The sequence below is a fragment of the Trachurus trachurus genome (genome assembly GCF_905171665.1).
Source record: "Trachurus trachurus genome assembly, chromosome: 5".
In the NCBI taxonomy this organism is placed as follows: Eukaryota; Metazoa; Chordata; class Actinopteri; order Carangiformes; family Carangidae; genus Trachurus; species Trachurus trachurus.
Window position 1 is genome coordinate 20,524,180 of NC_139896.1, and position 25,758 is coordinate 20,549,937.

The 25,758-nt window shown below is 43.6% G+C and overlaps 2 protein-coding genes across 2 annotated transcripts; one reads left to right on the forward strand and one right to left on the reverse strand.

The window, feature by feature from the left end:
- Nucleotides 1–7,430: 7,430 nt before the first annotated feature.
- sec13 (SEC13 homolog, nuclear pore and COPII coat complex component) lies at nt 7,431–12,092 on the reverse strand. The gene is made up of 9 exons (XM_083971580.1): nt 11,958–12,092; nt 11,712–11,756; nt 10,677–10,792; nt 10,402–10,553; nt 10,106–10,239; nt 9,799–9,932; nt 9,443–9,563; nt 8,364–8,510; nt 7,431–8,224 (listed from the first exon to the last, which is right to left on the reverse strand). The coding sequence occupies exons 1-9, from the start codon at nt 11,958–11,960 to the stop codon at nt 8,114–8,116; spliced, it is 963 nt and encodes a 320-aa protein (XP_083827706.1). The 5' UTR covers nt 11,961–12,092; the 3' UTR covers nt 7,431–8,113.
- Nucleotides 12,093–12,605: 513 nt separating this feature from the next.
- On the forward strand, nt 12,606–25,139 carry cand2 (cullin-associated and neddylation-dissociated 2 (putative)). The gene is made up of 24 exons (XM_083971565.1): nt 12,606–12,825; nt 13,300–13,443; nt 13,559–13,713; nt 14,219–14,342; nt 14,684–14,741; nt 15,073–15,271; nt 15,351–15,456; nt 15,541–15,680; nt 16,865–17,172; nt 17,255–17,396; nt 17,746–17,864; nt 17,956–18,105; nt 18,242–18,463; nt 18,573–18,779; nt 19,728–19,915; nt 19,996–20,161; nt 20,235–20,375; nt 20,894–21,033; nt 21,276–21,451; nt 21,663–21,758; nt 22,152–22,321; nt 22,399–22,563; nt 22,754–22,861; nt 24,325–25,139. The coding sequence occupies exons 1-24, from the start codon at nt 12,758–12,760 to the stop codon at nt 24,553–24,555; spliced, it is 3,723 nt and encodes a 1,240-aa protein (XP_083827691.1). The 5' UTR covers nt 12,606–12,757; the 3' UTR covers nt 24,556–25,139.
- The last annotated feature ends 619 nt before the right edge of the window (nt 25,140–25,758 follow it).

Genomic DNA, 25,758 nt, shown 5'->3' on the forward strand with positions numbered 1-25,758 from the left:
TGTGCTCTACATGTAAATTGTCTTCTTCTATTCTACTTCAGAGCTGCACGATGAGGAGTAGAGTCTGTAATCACCTGGAATCAATAATGTGCAAATATTTTGCATTTCTGCATGACCAATTAAAGTAAGAGTTCAGTATGAGTTCAGTACATGAGTGTGAAACCAAAGAAAGAAGAAAACTTTTTCTTTTCCAACAATCTTTAAAATAAATCTGCTAAACATTGATTGTACATTGATACATCATAAAATTACATACATATACAGTAGCTATACTACTACTACTACTACTACTGATGTTCCTTTTTAAAGCTGATGTAAAATGTATGCTTTTATTTGAGTCTGTTGCTGCACCATCATCATCTGGATCTTTATCTGGATGTCAACAGGCCCTGTCCTGGCTGACAGTGTCAATGAAGTTTAAATTTATAACACATTTGATAGTTGATTCAAGTATAATCAGGCTGCAACGCAATCAGTGCATTTCAGGTCAGGTCAAGTTATTTTAACGTTTATCGTTTTTTATTTTTAGCTGATGATGTTGGGCTCTACTTTGGTAAACTGGCGCAGGCGCAGCGGATCAGGCCTGCGTTTGATTTCACTGTGGAAGAGGGAGGCAAGACCTCACAGGCAGGTTTCCACAGTTCCAGGCACATTTAGATGGAATTAATAATCACAATAACCCCTATTTGAATCAGCACATACAGATTACAGCATACACATTCAGTACATCTATATCGATTGTCCCATCACACTGATGACAGATCAAAGGCTGCACAGATGAAAGATGAGGATGGATTACTGCTGTGTGACACTACACACTGTGCCGTTGCATCTGCTATATTTATTTATTTACTTATTGATTTATTGAGCCGCATCGTCACGCGACCATAACAAATAAAACCGAAAACAAATAAACTATCATCTCTCACAGCAAGTGAGACGGGAGGAAACTGATGTTCTGGTCCGGTCCAAGCTGGCAGTGTCCGGTCGCGCGAACAGACCTCACGGGCTGATGATGCAAAAGTAGTCTGGGAGGGAGGAGGTTATGATGTTATCCAGGTTTGCTCTGACATATTGAGAGCATTTGCCCAGTAAAAAACAAAACAAAACACACACACACCCCTTTTCCATTAATAAAGACACTCATATTTAGTAACCTATATTTAAACCCGTGTGCACAGATCACAACATAAACAAACAGCTGTGCGTGAAGGAGGCATCACGGAGCGTCTCTCTTTTTCTTTTTTCTTTAGAATTGACCTGAGATGGGAGATGTGAATATCTGCTCACTATCTGATGCCGAGGCTGATTGTGGTTTGCTGTGAGAGATGATAGTTTATTTGTTTTCAGTTTTATTTGTTATGGTCGCGTGATGATGCGGCACTGCCCTCTAATAAATCAATAAGTAAATAAATAAATAAATAGCTGATCATCGCAACAGCACAGTGTGTAGTGTCAACACCTGCTCTTGGGACATCCACGGCTGCTTTTTTTGTTCCATGCAGTCCCTCCCTGGTTTCATCTGTGTTAATTCAGTCAGGCTGAGTTTCCATTACGCAAGCCTTTGATCTGTCATCAGTGTGACGGGACAATCTATATAGATATACGTGTATGTGCTGATTCAGATACAATAAACATGGGTTATTGTGATTATTATTATTATTATTAATTGCATTTAAATGTGCCTGGAACTGTGGAAACCTGCCTGTGAGGTCTTGGTGACGTGGGCGCACTGCGCGCTGGGCAGTCAAAATACCAGTCCGCTGGCTGCGCTGCGCCTTGCGCTGAGATTAGACCAGGTTGGAGCTGGCGAGCTTTCGGCGCACTCTCCGCGCGGTCTATCTGCAACAAATTGTCACTGCGCCACGGCGAATCTGTCGACACCTCCCCCTGCTGCGCGACCACTCCCATCTCAGCGCACAGCAGTCTACCAATTTACCGAATCCGCTGCGCACCTTGTTGCACTGGAGGAAAATGCCACTGCGCCAGCTGCGTCAGGGCTCGCCTCGCTGCGCCCCCATGAGTTGCGCCAGCAAAATAGGGCCCCATGAGTTGCGCCAGCAAAATAGGGCCCGTTGAGTCTGATTCATTCAACCGTCGTCTCTTGGCTACAGCGACTGGTGACCGACCTCTCTTCCTTTTTACACCAGTGGCGTTCTTCTGATGTCCTGAGCACGCAGCCATGGTCTTCTGAGGTCCTGTGGATGTGGTCTTCTTCTTCTGATGTCCTGAGCACGCAGCCATGGTCTTCTGTGGTCCTGTAGTGTTCATGTCACAATCCAATTAAATAAATTAGAAATTAATCAGTTTGAGATCATTGTAACTGAGCTGTGGTCAGGATGTCAGATTGATCACACACCTCGCCTCTGAGTTTGTCCTGGGGACGTCAACTTCCTTTGTCGTGACACAACCGCTTTCTGCTGCTGTGGAGGTTTGTGTTTCTGGCGGCTCTTCAGCTCCACCTCCACAGGGTAGTGGTCACTGGTGGCTTTAGCCTAAAAAACACAGCTCATTACAGTAATGTTCTTGGAAACTATAAAAAAATAGGAGGGAATGATCTCTGTAACTGATCAAAATATGTACATAATGTAAAAGGTCAAAGGTCTCACAGTGGCGTCAGACAGACGGTAGGCTCTTTGGAAGTTGAAAGCCTGCGCTGAGTCTGGTACAACAGAGTCCTGCATGTGCTTTCCAAACACAATGATCCTGTAGATAGATAGATAGATAGATAGATAGATAGATAGATAGATAGATAGATAGATAGATAGATAGATAGATAGATAGATAGATAGATAGATAGATAGATAGATAGATAGATAATTATATTTACCTGCTAACTGCTCACATAGCTTTTTAAACAGAGACGTTGATATTGTAATTTTTCCAACACTTATTTTAATTATTTTACCTACAACACAACCAAAGAGCAGGGTGTAGAGGTACCTGTCATAGGTGTGGTCATTGTTTTTACTTGTTGTGGTGTCAACACCATCTTTTATCAGCCAATAGTAGGGAGGACGCAACATGGGACTGTTTTTCCTCCTGCTTCGTGGGAGATAACGTCCATCTGCATTGAGGTCTCCCAAAATCATGATGTTCTGTGGAATCATACAATTTCATCAGCAACAAGCAACACCATTTCAATTCTTCTTTGATACATATTTATATGGGCTGATAATTATTATTATTTTTCCTACATCTTTATACTTCAAACTTCTTTTTATTTTATTTTATCCAACTCACCGTAGTCCTGTATCTTATCCTCACAGCTTCGACCACCTTCTGCAGAGCGTTCAGCTCTATCTCTGCATCCTCTGGTTTACTGTGGACTGGGATCAGCACCAGCTTTGTCAAAGCTACAGCAAACAGACACACAGTGAGGTTAACAAGACACACTCACGTTTGTTCTCTCTCTCTCTCTCTCTCTCTCTCTCTCTCTCTCTCTCTCTTTGTCTCACACACACACACACACACACACACACACACACACACACACACACACACACACACACACACACACACACACACACACACACACACACACACACACACAGTAGACAGTATGTACCAGTATTAGAACACTTGAACTGCACAATGAAGGGGTCTCTGGCAAGAATGTCTTCATCATCTTCATCATCTTCATCATCTTCATCATCTTCGTCATCTTCGTCATCTTCGTCGTCTTCATCATCTTCATCATGTTCATCATATTCATCATCTTCATCATATTCGTCGTCTTCGTCGTCTTCGTCATCTTCATCATCTTCGTCATCTTCATCATCTTCACCCGTCTCTTTGTACTGGTAGGTGTCCATCAGTCTCACGTCGCTCTCTCTGAGACACAGATGCAGTGTGTAAGTATCATCCACATGTATCACAAATCACGACACAAATAGTGATACTGTATTATCTGGGCTATTTACTGGCTCCTGACCAGGGGGTGGAGCTCACATGAACTTGACCCAAAGGGTCCTATATCTATCATGCAGTCTGAAAAACTACACGTGACTTCACCCTGCAGGTGGAGCACTTGCCTGGACAGGTGTGTTTCTGCCCTGGAGAAAGACAAAAGACTTTCCTACCTGAAGAGATAGACAAATTTCTCCTTGCGGGTGCTGCGCCCCAGTGGTTTGCTGCTCACCATTGTGAACGGGTCACGTCGATTGTCTCTGTCAAAAACAGTGTTGTATATTTGCAAAATATTAACAATCAATTCATCCAACTTAGATGTCTGGTAGTCTTTGTTGATTAATCTCACAGATCCGTGCCACGCAATCACTGTGTCCATGTTTAGAGAACTCACTCGTATTTGTTGAGTTCCTCTAGGAACAAGTTAATGGCCTGGCCGTTGGAGTCCACCACCTCCAGCAGCACCACCACACTGTACCGAGACACAATCTGCAAATAGCACAGCAACACATGAACCAATGCAACAAAACAGTGTGCAAAGTAAATACATAAAAACACACACCACAGTTGTAGAAAAAAAGACAGGAAAGAAAAGTTCTAGTGTGGAATTGAGTTTTATTAATTTTATCCACAGCTGTGGATAAAGATAAGTAAAGGAATGATGTCAGAGCCTCAGTAGTGCAGAAGCAGAGACTGCAGTTCCTCTACTGACCACTAGAGTGAGTCTCCTACAGTGAATCAGTCCACATAGACTCCCACATTAGTCCATGAGCCAAGACCCCAAAACTGGTCTACGGCAATCGAACGGGTGGGCAATTTCTAGTTTGTTTTTTTTGACTTGCTTGACATCTCTAGTTCAGTTTGGCATGATAACCCTTGCAGACTGGTAGCTTAGTGGTAGTTTTCATGGGTTGAATATGTGGACCCCTACTAGTTAATTCAATTCAATAGACTATATTACAAAAATGTCCAGCTAATCTCCTCCTTCAAGACGATTGTTATAAAACTCACATATTTACACTAATGTTGTATTTGTTAATCTCTCAAGGTATGGGGGACTGAGGGCAGTTGACGGACAGCTGACCATATTTGGATGAGATGGGAAGGCCAGAGTGAACTCACCTTGATAAGACGTCTCCGCACAACGTCATCTGTGACTTTTGTCATTCCCAGATTCTTGACATTGAAGGCAGCAATTTTCATTTTGCCTTTGAAAACAAAAAAACATTTTGCAGCCTCTTAGCAGCTCTGTGACATTATGAACAGAAACATTATGTTTGTTTGTTTATGTTTAGGGGTGTCTAAAGTGATGCTGCCCAAGATCACTGCTGTAGCTTGCGATCTTAACATACCAACGTATGCTAATGGAAACATATAGGTGTTGCAGGTATTTGTCATAGATCAAAGTTTTTAAAATGAAAATCTGTCACAAAGTGAATATGAACCCATTACTGTAAATTTACAGTAATGGGTTCATATTCACTTTGTGAACCTCGTTAGTCAGTTCATTATTTATAATGAACTGACTAACAAGGCTTAAAGGAAGAATCATGAGTGGGGAAATGTGGGATAGAAGTAAACAGACAACAGCTGAGAAAGGGACAGTTTTATCTGCAGCAGAAGGTCTTTGTATTCATATTATTTCAATGTTCCTCTTCCTCTATGAGTGGTGAGCTCACTTCTCACTGGACAGGAGACATTGTTTATGATGATGACTAAGCAGCCAAACCCTGATTCACTTCCTCTGTTGCTTACTTTTTTTAAATGTTTTTATTTCATTCGTTTGCTGAATTATTGACAAACACACTGACAAACAGGCATCAAAATACAAATTTCATTATTAATTCTCCTGCACCATCCCCTAAATTTGGACTGTTCACCTTTCTGTTCTGTCTGGTTCATTGTTTTGGTTCAGGTGACGATAAAGTTCACTTTGTTTTCTTTCATCGCCCACAGAAATCCAACACAATCACTTCACCTATTTAAACCTTCATTCATGCTTCAAACAGCTGCAGAAATTCACCCACAACAAACACTTTTGGTTTCCTCATATAAAAAGAAACAAGCTGACCCACTTCTAGTGAAGTGTGAACACATCTGCACTTGAACTCCTGAATAAAAAACACAATAATATATAAACTGATCTATAAAACTATAGAGAGGAGAAAGTAAGTGAAGCACAGGCTGAAGAGGAAACTTAACTGATCAAAACATAAATCTGAACCTGCTGTTTTCATTAATCTGACAGTTGCTACAGGTAGAAAACAAACTCATGAAGCACAGACTCACCTGATGAGCTGAGGTTGTCTAACAGCAGAGAGTAGCACTGCCAGAGCTTCAGAAACTGAGACTGAGCTCCTCAAACGTAACACAGGAAGAGATACTGGCAGACAAAAAAAGGCGGCACACTCAAATCACAGAAGGAGTGGCGCCACAAAAAGCCGCCAAAAAATCAGGTCCGGCATAAGCAATTAACCATTTCCTGACTGTTCTGGCATTGGATTCTGGATTAAAGATTTCAGGACCAAGAGACAGATGAAGACAGAACAGTGCAATGAAGTAAAAACAGATTTTTAGACATTGTTCAGGGAATCCAGAGTCTGGTCAAACAAACCAAAGTGACGCCATGGTGCCACCTCAGTAACAAAAAATTTAAATTATTCTACTGCATAACAAAAAACTGCTGCTGCTCATACTTGTGGTACAGAAGAAGAGAGAGGAGAAAGGGAAACAAATGGGGAAGAACAAGGAGAAGAAAGAGTGCAAGAGGAAGAACAAGAGGAAGGAGAAAGAGAAAGAAAGACAGAAAATGAGGAGAAGAAGGAGAAAGAGAAAAGAAGAAGTAGCAGAAAGTGACAAGAAGAAAGTTTGAAATAGATTCTTTAGATCTTGAGGAAACAACTTCAGTTGTCTATAATCTCTATAAACTATAAACACACTGTGTTAATGATAAACAATTTATTACAGTGTGTTAGTGATTAACAATCATGTGATCGAATTAAACAAAACAGATGAAAATTCACTGGGGACTGAAAATGAGTCATACTGAAGAAAAGGCGGGAAATTACAGGCTGGTTATAACTGTCCAGTAGTAAGCATGGACACACACACACAAACACACAGAAAAAAAATCTCAGTCTTTCCTTCAATTCAAAATGAAGCCACGCCTCTTTCCTCTGCCCGCTTCTCTTTCAGTTTCCTGATATTTTTAATCGCCCACTCAAGTGAAGCTAAATCTCTGACAATGATTTCTGTCTTCCAACCACACCTCCTTCTTTTGGTAACTTGTGTTTTTTTTAAGCTGCTAAGAGTTGATCCTTCAGGGCTGCCGTACAAATGCCCCAACAATAAACAAGTGCTTTTCAAAATTAAATTTCTCTCTAAATCGAAACCTAATGAGGTGAGATCAGCTCAAAGTTTTCAGGCGCCTTGATAAAAGCAGCAGTTGTGTTAATTAGATGAATACTCAAAATTAAAACACAGGAAGCTGTTTGTACATTAAACTTATTTAATTACATCAAATATGAAAAAAAACATCCATGGTTTCTGATTTTACAACTGGAGGAAAAAAAACAAAACACTGTTTATAGTTGCGCCCTGTTCATGGTTGATATGGCAACACATTCATCGGTTCTGGTTGCCGTAGCAGTGTTTAAGGCAGGTTCACAAACGCCTGCTGACTTTTAAGAACCCGTCATGTCAGCAGTTCACTACATTAACCATGTTATCTATTTATTTATTTATTTATTTATTTATTTAAGATCTGAAGCTGATGTTGGACCAAATATAATTCAGATGATGAAGAAGAAGCTGCAGCGTGAAGCCGTCGTGCTCCGTCTGGAGCTGGTTCACAGGTTTGGATCGACCAGCATATAAAATACAGGAAGTGAAGCCACGGCTGCAGCTGAGGATGCTGGGATATCAGCCTGAAGTTCTGTTCTCCCTTGTTGGAGGTGGAATGTTTCAGGAGCAGAGCATCATGGGAGATTTTTTTAAATACCACTGATGTGAGTAGTAGGTAAATGAAACAGTGGAGTGCGTCTGAGAAACGTGTCGGGGGGGAAAATATCATCAGCTAATTACAAACCAAGGTCAAAAGCGCAGGACAACGTTTCTGTGTCCATTCAAATGTCCGACATGTTGATTAACGCTGGGGTTGTCCTGGTGGGGTCACAGGTGTGTGTTATGTAAGTGTGTGTGTGTGTCACTGCTCCGTCTGCTGTGTGTCTGTGATGGTGGAGACGGCGCCCTGGCCCTTGCTGACGTCGCTGATACAGGCCCACTGACCGTCCATCGACTCCTTCCACAGCGTCACCTGCAACAACAGACACACATCATGTTTGTCCTAGAGAGCGCTCATTGTCGTTCTCTCATTTTTCTTATTCACAAGACATTTATTTTTTGTTCTAATGTCTCTGAGGCCGGAGGTGAAGGTCTGAACTGCGTCACTCTACCTTGTTGTCTCCCCCAGAAACAGCCAGGATGTTCCCGGTGATGGACCAGCTGACGTGCCACACCACGTCGTTGAACTTGTGGAGCAGCTTGGCCGTCCAGGTGTTACCGGCCGGGTCGTCACAGGTCCAGATGAAAACGCGTCCGTCCTGGAGGGAGGAGCAAAAGGAAACGGTGAATATGTGTTCAGATCAGCTTTGGAGGTGCGTTACCATGGAGACAGAGTTTGACTTTACTCATAACTCATTTCTGTGAAGAAAAGTGTTTCTCGGTTTATTTTAATATAATGTGTTACTTTCATGAAGAGAGATCTCCTGTGTGTCTGTAAATGAGGCTGTGATAAACTGAACTGGATGTTTGATCTCTGGCTCCACCTGGTGGCGCAGGGCAGTAAAATCACACTTGACTTATTTGGTTCATTTACTTACTAGCTACTGATAAGAAGTTTGACGGCAAGTTCATTTGGCAAAGGCAGTTTAACAAGAAGTTTTCTTAAAAGCAGGATCTCTGTCTAAATTGGCCTCATTAATTAGAAGCCAAATATATTTGATTAATAAACAGTTAATAGATAAGTAAAAGAGCAGCAGACCAGTGTGTAATTCAGGGTTCCTACACATTTGAAATTTCCAAATTCCATACTTTTTCCAGACCTTAACTTCCAGACTTCTCAGTAAAACAATTCAAATAATTTGTGATATTTAAGTAAATAGAAAAATCATGCAATTAATTATTTGTTTTCAATATTCTGAATGGGATTGCCATTATGTACCGTAACCAAAAAATTTCCAGGAGATTGTACAGTAGCTAGGTACAAAATAATAAACGTAAATAACTTCAGATAAGACCAAACCAAGATAAGTATTAAGATAAATACATTTCCATAAAATAGTTTCCATTTTGCATAAATTTCCAGACCTGGAAATGTATAAAATCAAATTCCATACTTTTCCATACTTGCGTAGAGACCCTGGTAATAGGAGTTGATGAAATTCTCTTGCTGGGAAAAACTGACACATGGTTCGACTGAAGCATGAAAATGGAAGAACTGAACACTCATGTCTACACTGTGACAGAGTCTGACCTGGGAGCAGCTGGCGATGGTGCTGGTGGGGAGACCGATGGACGGGGCCCAGCCGACGTCTCTCACCCAGTCGCTGTGAGCCTCCAGCTTCTGATCCTCCTTCCACTGACCGTCCTCCTCTCTGTTGGTTAGGGACAGGCAGTGACAATGAAAATTTCTTCATGCTGAGTGAACACCTTTGTGTTATTTGTGTTTGTCACATCTTCTTCAGTGTTCACATCCATCACATTCACGGTGCTACTACTCCCCGTAACAAACTAAATGATTTTTCCTGTGTCCCACATGTTCTCTGTCCGTGAACACAACAGAGAACCCCGTGCACCAGAGAAGGTTTAGTAGAAACTCTAGTGACTTACTTCCAGAGTTTGACCAGGTTGTCGCAGCCTCCGGAGACAAAGCGTTTGACGTAGTTTGGCTTCTGTCCTGACGGCTGATCGATCAGGCTGCCCGGCACCACGGCAGGAGCCCAACTCACCGCGTTACAGCCGATCTGCAGCAGGAGGAGGAGGAGGGAGATCACAGCAGGTTCATACACTGATCTGAGCAGAACATGATACACTACACACCGCACTTAGTAACAGAGCGAAGAGGTTGAACGACAAGACTGAAAACCGCAGCACAGAACATTTTAGGCTGCGTTGCTAAGAACGGCGTCAGACTCACAGTGTGTGCGTTGCTGATCTTCTTGACGTCCCACTGCTGATCACCGGTAAACGTGAGGAGGGAAATGGCGCCGTCTGAGCTGCCACAGGCCATGATCAGACCAAAGTCGTAAGGACCCCAGCAGACAGAGTTCACTGTGGAGACACACAGCAGCAGAGTTAAGAACCAGAGACAGAGGATGAAACGTCATAATGGTGTGAACAGAACCAGGAGGAGAAACTGAGGTTAAACTAAGCCGGTGGGACGATCACACACTGTAGGAGCAGAGCCCGGGGACCCGCATGTGACATACTGACCCGATGACTCGTGTCCCGTGTACTCATACATCTTGTCCCAGGAGCCGTTCTCCTCCTTCCAGATGATGACTTTACGGTCGTAGGAACAGGAAGCCAGGATGTTGCCGAACATTGGATGAGCCCAGGCGACCTGCCACACTGGTCCTTCATGGCTACGAAAGAACAGAGAAGTGAGTTTACATGTGAAACCAGTGTCGCTAAAGACATCTGGAACAACCACAGCATCATGACTGACCAAATCTGATCTGTTTAGGGATGACATTTTCGTTTCTTACCCTCTGAGATCTGCGACCAGGATCTGACCTCCGTTTCTGACATCAAAGATCTTCACTGTACGATCGGAGGAACAGGTGGCCAATCGAGTCCCGTAATAATCCATCTGAGCATCGTGCTGAAATACACAGAGAAAAATCATACAGCTGCAACAACCGATGCTTGAACGTAAGAGGAAATGGGCTGTAAAAACTGACATCAGGCATATTTTACTTATCAAACTGTTGCTGCTCTCTGACCGAGTCTATCTGATTTTTATTGCTGAGCAGAACAACAGTTCTTTACAACTGTTTCTACAAGAACATCTGTCTACTGCTGCTGGGAATGACACTGTGAGCAGAGAGTGGGAAAGTTGTTTTTGAACAGATAACCAATGAGCTTAAAGTCACATGGAAACTTCAGATCCTTTCACAATTGTCCTGCCATTGTTTTCTAAAAACATCACTTATAGCAATTTCAATAATCTCCCCATCTTCATTTTCAGTGCTCCTGTATTTCTACCAACAATCATAAAAAAAATACAACTGAATCAAGGCTGTGACGTTTTTGGCAGCTAAAAACAGAGCAAACCGCTGAACAGGTCTAAGCCACAATTTCGGCATTATGGACTAATTGTTTAATCAGAACTTGAGAATCACATCAACACTGGATCAAAGTCAAGTCAAACAACAGACAGAAATATCAACTCATCAGATGAAGGCTACACATGATATGATGACAATATTGTTTGGTCTTGAATGTACCATTCACAGTTCGCTATATAAAATGTCGTAAAATCTGTGTGACTGCAGATATGCCATTTTTAACCATTTACAATGACATGAACAAAACGATCATCAAATCTTCTCATTGATAAAGTTACGTCCATCTTTATACCATAGAAAGCCATCTAAATGATGAATGGACTATTGATATAGTGTAAATGACAAATGTTGACAAACATGTCATGTAAGGAGTGAAAATAGATTTGTGGTGAAACAGCCCAGTCTATTTAGCTAATGCTAACGTTAGCTTCAATCACTAGAAAAACAACTTACGATCATGTCCTCGTGCGAGGTGTCCACCGTGTTGATCACAGAGACCTGAAATTCACAAACAAGGCCATCAGGATTCAAATGACACGGAAAACAAAGATGTAAGTCTCAATGATGAGCTCTTTGCTGTTAGCATGTCTGCTAACCAGCTAGCTGCCGGGGTCACGTCAGCAGCCGGCGGTTGACGTTTAACAACACGCACGTAAACGGTGACACCGGCAACATCAAACCAAACAGCACCGGACTCACCATGTCTGCGGATAAACCAGAAACGAAGTCCTGAGATGTATTCTCTCTGCTTATCTGTAGATGAATTGACCCGGTTCAGCTCTCCGCCCGCTCCGACGTGGCAACAAGTGCAGAACTCGGTCCCACCGCTAAATCCTCCCGCCGGAAACAACACGTCACCTAGCGACAGACGGTTCCGCATCGCAACCAGGGTTCCCAGCAAACTGAACTGACTCTAAAAACAAAAAAGCTGCTAAAACCATTATTTGATATCTTTATTTGAAAACTCCCCCTTGAAAACTCTTCCTGTTTGATTGTTGTTTGTGTATTAATAACTGCACTTGTGCTTTGCTGCTGTTATCAGTAACTGCATAGGAAACAAAACAAAACAGAACCAAAAAAAAAACAAGTTTTCCAACAAAAGTACCCGTCTGCAGGCAAGATGGCCAATCAGCGGTTAAAAGAAAAAAAGAAAAAAAAATCATGTATGTTTAATTAATAAACCTCCAGCAGCATCTTTGAAAGGTTGTGACTTCCTCCAGCTGAATGTCCACTTCCGGTTTAGATGAGCAGCCCCGGTGAGTGAAGTTTTTCTCCGTGTCCACACGGTGGCTCTGTCGTCCTGAACCACTTTCCCCCCTCACGTCTATTTTTGTCTGAACTCGCCCAGTATCAAGTTCCTCACCGGGTACAGATCCCGTGCTCCCTCCCTCTGTCCCCTGCGGCCTCGCCATGTTGTCGGGGTAAAAACCTGTTGCTACAGTTTCAGTGGTTTGTTTCTTATCGTAGAGGAAAGTGACAGCAGCTGTCAGAGAGCCAGCATGTCGAGTGTCTCCTACCACATCTCCAACCTGCTGGAGAAAATGACGTCCACTGACAAGGACTTCAGGTGAGAGAGGAGCGCTGTGTGTGTGTGTGTGTGTGTGTGTGTGTGTGTGTGTGTGTGTGACAGTGAGATGACACTTTTGAATCCTGACTCATCCACGGACTGAACTGTTGTTATTGCGTTTGTGTCATTTACTACACTTCTATGCTACATTTATTTTCAATATTTACACAGTTTTTTATTTTAAGTGTGAATACCATTCCTTTTCTTGTCTTATCTTATGTTACACACTTTACTCTATAGTTTTCCCCCCACATAAACAAAGAAATAGGCCTAATACTAATTCAGAGAACAACTTCATCAATGTGACACATGAGCTGGAAGAAGTTTCTGTACACACACACCTGGCCAAAGACTAAGATAAGAGCAAAGACGGTTTAGAAACTATTACTAATAGAATATCTTTGATGAGAGTTCGTATAGCTAGCAGCAATGTGTTGTTGTTTTTTACTGGTGTGTGTGTGCATTTGTGTCCAGGTTCATGGCAACCAATGACCTGATGCTGGAGCTGCAGAAGGACAGCATTAAACTGGATGAGGACAGTGAAAGGAAGGTGGTGACCATGCTGCTCAAACTGCTGGAGGACAAGAACGGAGAGGTCCAGAACCTGGCTGTCAAATGGTACACACACACACACACACACACACACACACACACACACACACACACACACACGTGCGCACACAATGATAAGACGTCACTGATGTATCTAACTGTAGGTGTGTTTGATTTCCAGCCTGGCGCCTCTGGTGAGTAAAGTGAAGGAGCCTCAGGTGGAGACGATGGTGGACACTCTGTGCTCCAACATGGTGTCAGATAAAGAGCAGCTGAGGGACATTTCTAGCATGGGACTGAAGACAGTGATCGCTGAGCTACCACTGTCTTCATCAGGTGAGACACACACATACCTGAGAGACACACGCCTATCTTTTTGTACTCCTGATCTCAGTGACGATCATGTTTTTTAACATTTCATTTTGAAAGGTAACTGATGTTTTGATTACGGTAAGCCACTTGCCAAGTTGTGTATGGGTATATATTCATATTTAGATACCGGTAATTACGTAAATAAATAAATGAAATTAATAGGCTATAGGTAAATTGTAGGGAAATATAATTGAAATGTGCCTCAAGTCAAAGAAAAAGAAGGGTTAGAGAAATAAAAAGTTACACTTGCACTATGAACCCTTGCACAACTTCAGTTTTGTCACTGTAAGTTTTTATTAATCATTATTCATGTGCACTGAATTACTCCTCAATATTCCTGACTGCACTTTAAGGCACCAAAAGCTTGACCCCACCATGTGTGGAGTTGTGGAATAAAATCATGATTAACCACCAGTGTGTTTGTGTGTGTAACTGCTCTGTGTTGTGTCTATGTGTCGTGGGTTGCCAGGTCTGGCTCTGACAGCCAGTGTTTGTAAGAAGATCACGTCCCAGCTGATCGGTGCCATGGGGAAACAGGAGGACGTGTCTGTCCAGCTGGAGGCTCTAGACATCCTGTCTGACATGTTGGGAAGGTAAAAACAAAAAACATCTGACACTCATTTTCTTTTTTAACATTGTGTCTCGGTTCACTTGAGAGATAAACTCCTAAACTGACTCAAAAACAACCACTAAACACATCACACATCTGTCAACACAAACACCAACAACAAACAGTGGAGCAGGGGCAGATGTCATGAGGATGGAAGTGCTGCTGCTGATGAAGTAGGAGGTGTTGGTGGTGATTGATGTTTGAGATGATGATGGTGATATTTCGATGATGATGATGATGATGATGATGATGATGATGATGATGATGATGATGATGATGATGATGATGATGATGATGATGGTGCGTCATGTGATTCCTCCTCAGACTGAGTGGAGCACTGGTCAGTTTCCACAGCTCTCTGCTCTCCAGCCTCCTGCCTCAGGTAAGACTGAGCCGAGGTGAGCAGTGTCTCCTGTGCACACGATGTGTTCAATGTCCTCCTGGTTTTTTGGAAGATGTCAGTGTTTTCATACACACATATGTAATGAGACTAGCTTTAATGTGTCAATTATGATCAAATAAATGTGTCTGAATCAGTTAAACTTTATTATGGATGGTCCTCTAATCCACAGTCGCTCTCATTCTGTTGTTTCAGCTCTGTTTCATTTTATCAGATTTTATTTTGTCGTTCATCCCTCTATCTGTCCATCCATTCATTCTTAATTTATTCATTCTTCCATTCATTTGTTCGTTCCCCACCCGTGCTCCACCAGTTAACTAGTCCCAGGATGGCTGTCAGGAAGCGCTCCATCTTGGCTCTGGGTCACCTGGTGCCCTGCTGTAGCCCCGCCCTCTTCTCCCAGCTCACAGAGCATCTGTTGACAGAGCTGGCCAAGGGTCCGCCCACCTCAGTGACAAGGACCTACATCCAGTGCCTGGCAACCATCAGCCGGCAGGGTGGCCATCGAGTGGGTGAGCGATGGAGCAAAAAAGAGAAAGTGCATGTTACATCCTGGTCCTTAAAATTAAATCAGCCTGTGTGTGTGTGCAGGTGATCATCTAGAGAAGCTAATCCCCATGGTTGTGAAGTTTACCAGTGTGGACGATGATGAGCTGAGAGAGTACTGTTTCCAGGCCTTCGAAGCCTTTATACGCAGGTACACACACACACAAACAAACACACACATACAAACACACTTTCTCCCTCTTTCCATTCCTTTCACTGGTCCTTTGATTGACAGGTGTCCAAAGGAGATGTCGCCCCACGTTGCTACTGTGACTAAACTTTGTCTTAAGTTCATGACCTTTGACCCCAACTACAACTATGATGAAGACGAGGAAGAGGAAGACAGCATGGACGTTGAGGATGGGCTGGATGAAGGTGTGTGTGTCTGTGTGTGTGTACAGTATGTTTCTCAGTTTGTGGTTCAGTGCTGATCCTGGACTCTGGAGGCCATTGAAAACTCCCCTACATACGGATCCTACAATTTACGGATGTCCCCTAAATGCGTCACAGCAATGCTACATCAGCAGGGGCCCCACAGGGAGGGTTGGGACGTTCGCAGTGACAGTAATGGACACGGCTAAAGGACTAATGCTAAGCTCCTGGTACATTTTAGCAACATTATGTGAATCGTTGATGTCATAATAAACCAACCAGGTAGCCGTCTTCAAAACTTCTAAAGGCAGGATCGATTTTAGATTTTTGGCACATTTGTGTCTTTGTTTTTTAAGTGTATATTTTTTGGGTTTTTTTGCCTTGATTGGATAGTATAGTTGAGAGAGACAGGAAATGGGGAGGCAGAGAGAGGGGGAATGACATGCAGTAAAAGGAGGATTTGAACCGACTGCAGAAATGTCCGAAATCACTCACTCATTCACCCCTCCCTACTTGCTATAGTGAATTCTATATAGAAGGACTACGTAGTGAGCTCACTAGTGAAATCAAAAAACCCTTTCGGACAATGCTCTGCCACGCAGTTAAAGCAGAAGTAAGCGATCCCGTCGTTTTGGCTAACTTCTTGTCAGCCGATGGGGTTGGCAGTCCCCGCCCTCGTCCCTACGTCACCACATTCACGCGCATCCCTTGGCTGCACACACAGAGAGGACCGCCCCTTTATGCCGTTCTCTCTCCTCATTGGATAAAGGTTGTAGGATACAAGGAAAGTTTTCTCCTCGGCTTACAGCAGAGCAGAGTGACTGACAGACCCGTGTTTCAGACCAAACATTCTATATAAGTGATTGCCGTCGGAAGATATAACTATTTAAGACTTATATTAACACAAACATTCCGCTTACTTCTGCTTTAATTACGCTTTTACGTTGCATAAAACATTGCAAATCATGCGATGCATGACCGCAATGCATTATGGTATATATTACTTGCTTAGTGACCATCTTTTTTTCTTTTCATACCATGAGTCCATATACTCACTTAACATTCAGACAGCACTGAAAATGGCGTAGTCACTGTATAGTCCACTGCTGAGTACTGAGTGATTTTGGGACACAGCCAAATATCACAGATGAGTGAGAAGTGAGAAGACCCCCCCCTCTCCCCCACAGAGTCAGATGATGAGTACAGTGATGATGACGACATGAGCTGGAAGGTGCGACGCTCTTCCATCAAATGTCTGGAGGCATTGATCCACACACGCCGCGACCTCCTCCTCTCCTTCTACTCCTCTGTCTGTCCTGCCCTGCTCGCCCGCTTCAAGGAGCGCGAGGAGAACGTGAGGGCGGACGTTTTCTCCGCCTTCTCCACCCTCCTCAGACAAACACGGCCCACGGGTCACCATGGCCCCGCAGCGGCCGGGTCGGAGCCATGGTCGGGCCGTGAAGAGGACCCCGCGGTCGCCATGTTGAAGAAACAGGTAAATAGAGAGTCACTCAGTTGCAATGAGAGAAGAGGATGAAGATGAAGATCACTGTGTGTGTGTGTGTGTGTGTGTGTAGGTGCCCCTCATAGTGAAGGCTCTGCACCGGCAGCTGAAGGAGAAGAGCATCAAGTCTCGTCAGGGCGGCTTCACGGTGCTGACGGAGCTCAGTCACACTGTGGCTGGAGGCCTGGAGCAGCACATCCCTGCCCTGATACCAGGTACACACACAGACACACACAGACCCACACACACACACACACACACACACACACACACACACGCACACACGCACACACACACACACACACACACACACACACACACACACATTTATTCCTTTTTCATTTCTTTTATTTTTCCTTCGACTGTTACAGTTTCTGTTTCTCCAACTCGCTGTCATCCTCCCACTTGCTCACTTTCTTTATCTTTTTTTTCGTCTCATCCCTCCCTCTGTCCTCCTTCCTTATCTTCCTCCCTTTTTTCCATCTTACCTCCTCCCTCCATCCTTCCTCCACCTTCCTCCCTTCTCCTCCCTCCTGCCTCCATCACCCTCCCCCCTCCCTCCAGGTATAGTCTTCTCCCTGACAGACAAGTCTACCTCCTCCACCATGAGGATCGATGCTCTCTCCTTCCTCCACGTCCTCCTCCTCTCCCACCCTCCTCAGGCCTTTCAGCCTCACATGCAGGTTCTTTGACTCTGTGTGTTTGACGTATGTGAACAACTGAAACCTGCACAGTCTCAGTCACTCAGTGTCTGTATCGTGACTCTGTGTGCAGGTGCTGCTGCCCCCGGTCGTGGCCTGCGTGGACGATACCTTCTACAAGATCACATCTGAGGCTCTGCTGGTCACTCAGCAGCTGGTCCGAGTGATGAGGCCTCACGGGCAGAAAGCCGCAGGGTTCGACCCCAAACCATTTGTCAAAGAGGTGGGTGGACTCAAGGCTGTGTCCCCTCTGATCTGTGGTGTTTTAATTTGACGTTGATTCTTGTGAACTGTGGCTTTTAGAGTCTGTGTGGGACTGACGAGGTAACAAGCTAACCTGCTCCTCATGTTTCCGTCAGGTGTTTTCTGTCACCATGAAGAGGCTCAAAGCAACAGACATCGACCAGGAAGTGAAAGAGAGGGCTATTTCCTGTATGGGTCACATGGTGTGTCACCTTGGTGACCACCTGGGGGCAGAGCTGCAGGCTGTGTTGGCCATCTTCCTGGAGAGGTTGAAGAATGAGATCACGAGGCTGACAGCGGTGCGAACCATCACCCTCATCGCTGCTTCTCCGATCAAGGTTCAGTCTGTTTTATTTTGCCAATTTGCGGTGAGCATAAAATAATGGAGATTGATAAATGATTCTAACTTGCTGTCGTCTACTTCCTCTTCTTCTTCTCCGTCCTCAGGTCGAGCTGTCCTCCATCCTGCCTGAGGGTCTGTCCGTACTGGGATCTTTTCTGAGGAAGAACCAGCGGGCTCTGAAGCTTGGCACACTGGCCTGTCTCAATGCACTGGTGACGCATCACGCTGCCAGCATCAAACCTGCAGCTCTGGAGCCCGCGCTGAGTGAACTTCCTGCTCTGGTGGATGAGAGCGACATGCACGTGTCCCAGGTAGGAGAGAAAGCCCAGAGTGAAGGTGAAGGTGGTCGACTCTGAGCGTCACAGAGAGACACAGATGAAAACATTTATACAAAAACAGAAACAAATCAGACATGAAGACACTTCATTTACTTCATTTATTTAAGTTTATTTTATTAACCCACCCCAAAAAAAACAGCTAAAATTCAGATACAAACTCTCTTTTTGAATAAAAAAGAGCAGAAAGAAGAATAACCTGATATAATCTGCTTCTCTTTCATAAGACACTAATTAACAAAGGAAATAATAAAATAAAATAAAAATAGCTGCAGGTCAACACGGCTGCTCTCATCCCTCTGTAGGCTCCAGTTTACCTTTCATTTTATACCAAAATTATATTATGTTGACATGCTGACCTACGGTTCTCATTTTTTCCACAAGTATCAAGTCCCCCTTAAAGAGGAACTATTTAACTAACTAATTAAACAGCTTCTTCTTCTAGAGACTAGTAGACTTCTAACTTGTTCCAGGGAGAATAGAGGCTCTCTGCCTTCCACATAGCGTCTCTTGGCTGAAAACCAACCTTGTAAGATCAGAGCCTCCGGCCCGGTGTCCCAGCTCTCGTTATGGCGGCACCACAACACAAACGTGCCCTATAACCCGTAATTTCTTGCTTATGACAGATAAGAGTACACAAATATGCACATCGTAACACGTGTATGATATATAATGTTATCCACTGCTTCATGGATTGCTTTCTCGCCGGCTTCGTTGAAAACAAATGCACATGGCCGGGAGGAGGGTTAGCAAAACAGTGGAAAAGCGACCAGACTTGCGAAGTTTCCCCTTTAAAATTCTGTTTTTTTTTTTTTTGTGAAATGGAAAAAAAACATGTTGGACTGAAATTTTCATCACTTAACATAAAGTACTTGTTATTATAAAGGACAAGCTGTGGTTCACCTGTGCTGCTCCTCTGTTCAGGTGTCCGTCACCCTGCTCACCTGCATGGCCAAAGCCTGCCCCTCCTCTCTGGCTAAGATCAGCTCCTCTGTGCTGCCGGGCGTCTTCAGGCTCGTCCACTCTCCCCTGCTGCAGGGCGGAGCTCTCACCGCCATCCTGGACTTCATACAGGCGCTGGTGCTGTCCAAGTCCACCAACCTGGGCTACAGGTAGGACAGACGACCGAGTGTTTACGGATGGGTGCAGGTACAACAATGATCATCAATGTTTGTGATGTTTTTGTCTCCAGTCAGATGCTGAAGTCTCTCACTGAGCCGTTTCACAGCCGTGCGTCCTCTGCAGACAGCGGCGTCATCCACAGGCAGTCCTACCTGTCCGTGGCCCGTTGTGTGGCTGCCCTGTCCTCCGCCTGTCCCAAGGAGACAGTTGGGACGGTGTCCAGCCTCATACAGGAGGTGAGTTAGTGTCGGCGAAGCTTCTCGAGCTCTGTGTGGCGAGTCCTGCTCACACTGTCTCCTCCCTCCTCAGGTGAAGAACCCCGGCTCTCTGGAGTCGGCCCGTGTCCTTGCTCTGCTGTGTCTCGGGGAGGTCGGGAGGAATGGTAGTCTGGGAGGAAGTAAGGAGGTGCAGGGGGTCATCCTGGAGGCCTTCTCCTCCACCAGCGAGGAGGTGAGATACACACTGGTCCTCACACACTGATGTTTACGTCCTCACCTTCATCCATAATCAAATTATGGTTCCCAGGCGGCAGTAACAGTCAGAGCAGCAGCCACACTGTGGTCAAGTTTTGTTAATGTCCTCTTGTCATGGATGCAATGTTTCAGTAATATACCTCAAGGGAACTTCCTCAAATCTGGCACAAAGTATTAGTAGTAGGACTCAAAGATGAACTGATTAGATTTTTTTGGTCAAAGGTCCAAGTCACAGTGAACTCACAAAACTACGGTGGCCCCGAGAGCTCAATTCGCTGCAGCTTTAGAAAAGACATGCAAAGACACAAATGTGTTACAAATTCACAAAACATTGTTGTGGATATTAAAATTTCCACCACAACATCTTCATCAATGTGACAACACATATGCTGCAAAAACTCCACAACGCAACGGCTGTATTTTTCTGGGGACACAAAAAAGTGACGGACTTGGCCGGAGCACTCCAGTTCAGTGCTTCTCTCAACCTCGTTTCAGGTGAAGACGGCGGCCTCTTGTGCGTTAGGCAGCATGGCCGTGGGCAGCCTGAACGACTACCTGCCATTCCTGTTGAAGGAGATCTCCTCCCAGCCACGGAGACAGTACCTGCTCCTGCACTCCCTCAAAGAAGTCATCAGGTGTGTGTGTGGGTGTGTGCGTGTTGTGTCAGGATTTCCTGACCAACATCTGGATCATCATGGATGACACATTTGATTATTTATGATATATTTATTAGTTTATTTGGACCAATTGGATTATAATTTTGGTTAAATGTGTGAAAATAACAGCTTTTTATTGACAAGGTAAAACTTTTTGACTGTTCTTTCCCTCTCTCTTTCTGTTTTTTGCTCACTCTCTCTCTCTATCTCTCTCTCTCCAGTGCCAGTTCAGCCTCTAGTCTCTCGCCCCATGTGGAGTCTATCTGGACTCTGCTGTTTCAGAACTGTGAGTGTCAGGAGGAGGGGACCAGGAACCTGGTGGCTGAGTGTCTGGGCAAACTCACCTTAGTGAACCCGGCTCAGCTTTTACCCCGACTGAAGCAGCAGCTAAAGGCTGGTACGAAGTGTGTGTGTGTGTGTGTGTGTGTGTCTTGTCATGTATATGGGCTTTATGTTTCTAATGAGATTTCTTCCAGCCATGTAGCAAACTAACTGTGGAGGGGTGTCGAGCAAAATCATTGCAAAAGCTGCACCAGAGTTAATGATGATGTAATACCCGTTCCTTCACTATGGTTGTGTTTAAGGTAAATGCATTTACTCCCTCACAGGTTCTCCTCTGGCTCGCAGCACAGTGGTGACCGCTTTCAAGTTTACTATCGTTGACCAACCTGCTCCCATAGACTCACTCCTAAAAGACTGTATAGGTAACAAAACACACTTCTGTTTCACTTTACCTGTGAGGATGGAGACATAATCCTTTGCTGAATCAGGGACATGTTTTATCACAAAATCACAAAAAAACTCCAAGGGTACCCTCCTCTAAAACCCTTAAAAAGCGGTTATTGTCACTGCATGGTCATATAACACCTGAAAAACAAACAATGATGCATTTCAGCACCTTCATCAGCCTGTTAAAACATGGTGAAGAGTTGATGCTGAAATGCATCAACTAGTTTGTTTTCAAGGTTGCAGAAATGAGAGAGCCTAAGAGTCTTTTTGTGATTTTTGAGTACATAGATGTACCTATGCAAATGACAGATTTAGATTCCAGGCAGGGCCTCTTTATGAATAACTGTGACACTGTCTCATTTCAACAGGGGACTTCCTAAAGACCCTGCAGGACAATGACATTAATGTGCGGCGAGTTGCTCTGGTGATGTTTAACTCTGCAGCTCATAACAAACCATCTCTGATTCGTGGTCTCCTGGGAAAGGTACTGCCTCACCTCTACAAGGAGACCCAGATCAGGAAGGACCTCATCAGAGAGGTGGGTTGGCTGGACGGGATGATTGTTATTAATGGTGGATGGTATTATAATGGTATCTGAACCTTTGCGTGCTACAGGTGGAGATGGGTCCGTTCAAACACACGGTGGACGACGGGTTGGATGTGCGTAAAGCAGCGTTCGAGTGCATGTACACCCTGCTGGACAGCTGCCTGGAGGGACTGGATGTCCTTCAGTTCCTGGATCATGTGGAGGAAGGACTCAAAGACCACTACGACATCAGGGTGGGTACAGAACATGTTCGCACCAACCTGGGATTTAAACCAGGAACAAGTCTGCTGCCTTCATAGACACAATACAAGATGCATTTCAATAACTCAACATCGTCAACACAAATCCTTATTTTTCATACACTGAATTTAGTGGAAAGTTATATCAGTGTGAAAAGTGTGTGTGTATTTATTGTTGCTGTAGATGCTGACCTTCCTGATGTTGGCCAGACTTGCTTCTCTGTGTCCTGCTGCTGTTCTCCAAAGACTAGACAGATTGGTGGAACCACTGAAAGCTACATGTACCACAAAGGTATTATAACTCACACAACACACACACAAACACACACTCCAGTTACTGCAGTTTATTTGGGCAACGTTACACCTCAGTTATTGGCCAAGATAAACTCCTAGTAAAGATATAAAGATATTGTTATTATTAGTTGCCAGCAACACATAAACGGTCACAGGCCGAACCTCTAACTAAGACTGACTGGATAGATGCTGTGAGAACTTTTCAAGGAAATATTTATCATATGAACTGGCTTATATATAATTTGTGACATATATTTCTGAGTTTAAAACTCAGGGTTTTCAAGTTCACATTTTATTAGATAGAGAAACCAGATTTGTGTTTTCTTTCTATTAGTACAGTCACCCTGAGGACTCAACACATCTAAAGAGAACACATGTAAAGACACAAACGTGCTACAAATTCAGAAAACGACTTCATCACAACACGTGCTGCAAAGTCTTTCTGACGTCTTTCTGAGGACACAATAAAAGTGACAGAACCCAGCTAAAGGCTAATGCCTGGTGAAAGTACATATAAGCAATAATATCTGAATCATGTGACGCTGACACTATTCATCTTATTTTCAAACACTGCAGCTCCTAAGTCAAGAAGCAGTGAACAAAAGTAAAACACTTCCATTTGTAAAGATCTTATCAGGCTCTACTTTAAAGTGTAGAGATGTGTTTCCTTCATTAATATATTAAAGGGATAGTTCACCCTAGAATGATATTTCGCTCATTATCTACTCACCCTCATGTTGACTAAGGGCTGGAAGAATTTTCAGAGTCCACCGTCCCTTCTCTGAGTTACAGGGGGTCTTGGCGTAGCAGTGCATTTCAATGCAACGGTTGCAAAGGCACACCAGAGCTCTTCGTAAAAAAACACACACAAAAAAACATCCAAATACCTCCATGATGCTCGTATGTAATGTCCGTCTTGTGCTGAAGCCCCAAATTGCGTAATTGTCCCGAAAAAAATTAAATAAGTCTATATTTTAAGCTTGTTTGTAGCGGAAGCTTCTCGAAGCTCCTCTTCCTGGTCCGTCCAAATCTCGCGTGATTCGCAGTAACCGCACTGACGCCGGCGCAAATCACGCGTAACTCAGAGAAGGGACGGTGGACTCTGAAAATTCTTCCAGCCCTTAGTCAACATGAGGGTGAGTAGATAATGAGCGAAATATCATTCTAGGGTGAACTATCCCTTTAAAACACAACTTTGTGACTTTTGTCTCACAATTTTGTGACTCAATAATGTCAGATATAACTTGAATTTATTTTCTCATAAACTTGTGACTTACCCCCTTTGTCTTACAGCTTGTTTTTTATTTTATTTTTATTCTTCTTTAATTACTTGCTTTATGCCACTGTAAATTACAGGCAAATGTGTGTTATTTGGTATCATAAGACACGCCACACTTGTTTCTGAGGAGTGCCGTGTGACTAACTGTGTGATGACATGTCCTCCTCTCCATCCTCCTGCAGGTGAAGGCCGGTTCTGTGAAGCAGGAATTCGAGAAGCAGGAGGAGTTGCGGCGTTCAGCCATGCGTGCCGTCGCCGCCCTGCTGGCCGTGCCCGAGGTGGAGCGGAGCCCCAGCATGGCTGACTTTGCCAACCAGATCAGAACCAATGCTGACATGGCGTCCATTTACCAGAGCATCCAGGGAGGGGAGGGGGCGAATGTAGGCTCCACAGAGAGCATGGATATGAGCTAGACACTGAATGGTGGAGGAGATGTTTTATTATGATGTTTTTTATAGACATGGTTTAAGATGCAGTGGAAAAAACTGTGTTATGTCATCACTACTTTTATTTTCAAAACAATTTATTTTCCAACTGACTCTGGGCTTTTTAGTCTGAATTTCCTCTGGTAAAAATACATTTGTGGTAGGTTTTGCAGTTTTGCTCCATTTTGCTGTAAGACCTTGGTTTAATTTAGTTCACATGAAATAAACTGGAGGCATCACTCTGACCACCGAGCTGCAATGTGTGTCTGATCTGATGGATGTAAAAGTAATGTTGTGTCACCAACTTCTGTGCTTTGTACTGTGGGAGAAAATGTGATCAGTGACTTTGAACCACTTATTATCAGTACAGACTACACCTCATGTTGAAATAGTAGAGTTAATCAATATCAAAATAAAGTGCTGATCTGGATGATGTTTTGAACCAATGAAAATTTCCACTTTTGCATTTAACTTTGATCTTAAATTTTAATTTAATTTAACACATTTGAGCATAATCATATATTTTTTAATATTCAATTGACTTTCATTTATTGAAAGTTTTCATAAATTACTAAAAATTGACAGATACGTATGTTTTCCCTTGCAAATCATAATTTAATCATTGCACAAATAGAAAATTCTTCTTTTTTTTTTTTAAACACAGACACTAAATGTTGATTGGAAGTTCACAGGCAGCAGGAAACAGTTATATTGTATCTGACCAGTGATACTAATTAATTATGGTCAATTATGGTGACACACACACCTGAGGCCAGGGTGCAACGCGCCTGGGTGCAACGCGCCTGGGCCACCTCGTGGGAGAAGTGACGTCAGGGCAAAGAGTGAATCTGAGTAGTTTATGTGGGTGATACTTGGATAAAAGAAAAAGAGTAAGAGCTGATTAATTAATAGAAATTATTTATGAAAGGGCCGCGTTACTGCAGTTGTCTTGTCTGCTGGTGCTGCAGTGAATGAGGCGATGGAAGACAAATCATTTCGCTGGTGAGTGTTTGTTTTGTTTTTCCTGTGCTAGATTAGCCTCGATGTTAGCTTCATGTTAACATCAGTTTCTGTTGTCTGAACAATACAAATATAACCAAAACACGATATCATGCAAAAAATAAATAAATGAATAAAACAAATCTGCGGAATATAATGGACAGTTTTCAATAGTTCGTGAAACTGATATTT

Excerpts from the sequence above, each read along its gene's own strand:
- sec13 (XM_083971580.1), bottom strand. Across the intron at positions 10,240-10,401 it reads CACGGGACACGAGTCATCGG|TGAACTCTGTCTGCTGGGGT; the intron begins GTCAGTATGTCA and ends GTGTCTCCACAG. Across the intron at positions 8,511-9,442 it reads CCATCGCCAGCTGCTCCCAG|GACGGACGCGTTTTCATCTG; the intron begins GTCAGACTCTGT and ends TCCTCCCTCCAG.
- cand2 (XM_083971565.1), top strand. The coding sequence starts at position 12,758 with ATGTCGAGTGTCTCCTACCACATCTCCAACCTGCTGGAGAAAATGACG. Across the intron at positions 13,444-13,558 it reads CAGAACCTGGCTGTCAAATG|CCTGGCGCCTCTGGTGAGTA; the intron begins GTACACACACAC and ends TTTGATTTCCAG. Across the intron at positions 21,034-21,275 it reads TCCCTCAAAGAAGTCATCAG|TGCCAGTTCAGCCTCTAGTC; the intron begins GTGTGTGTGTGG and ends CTCTCTCTCCAG.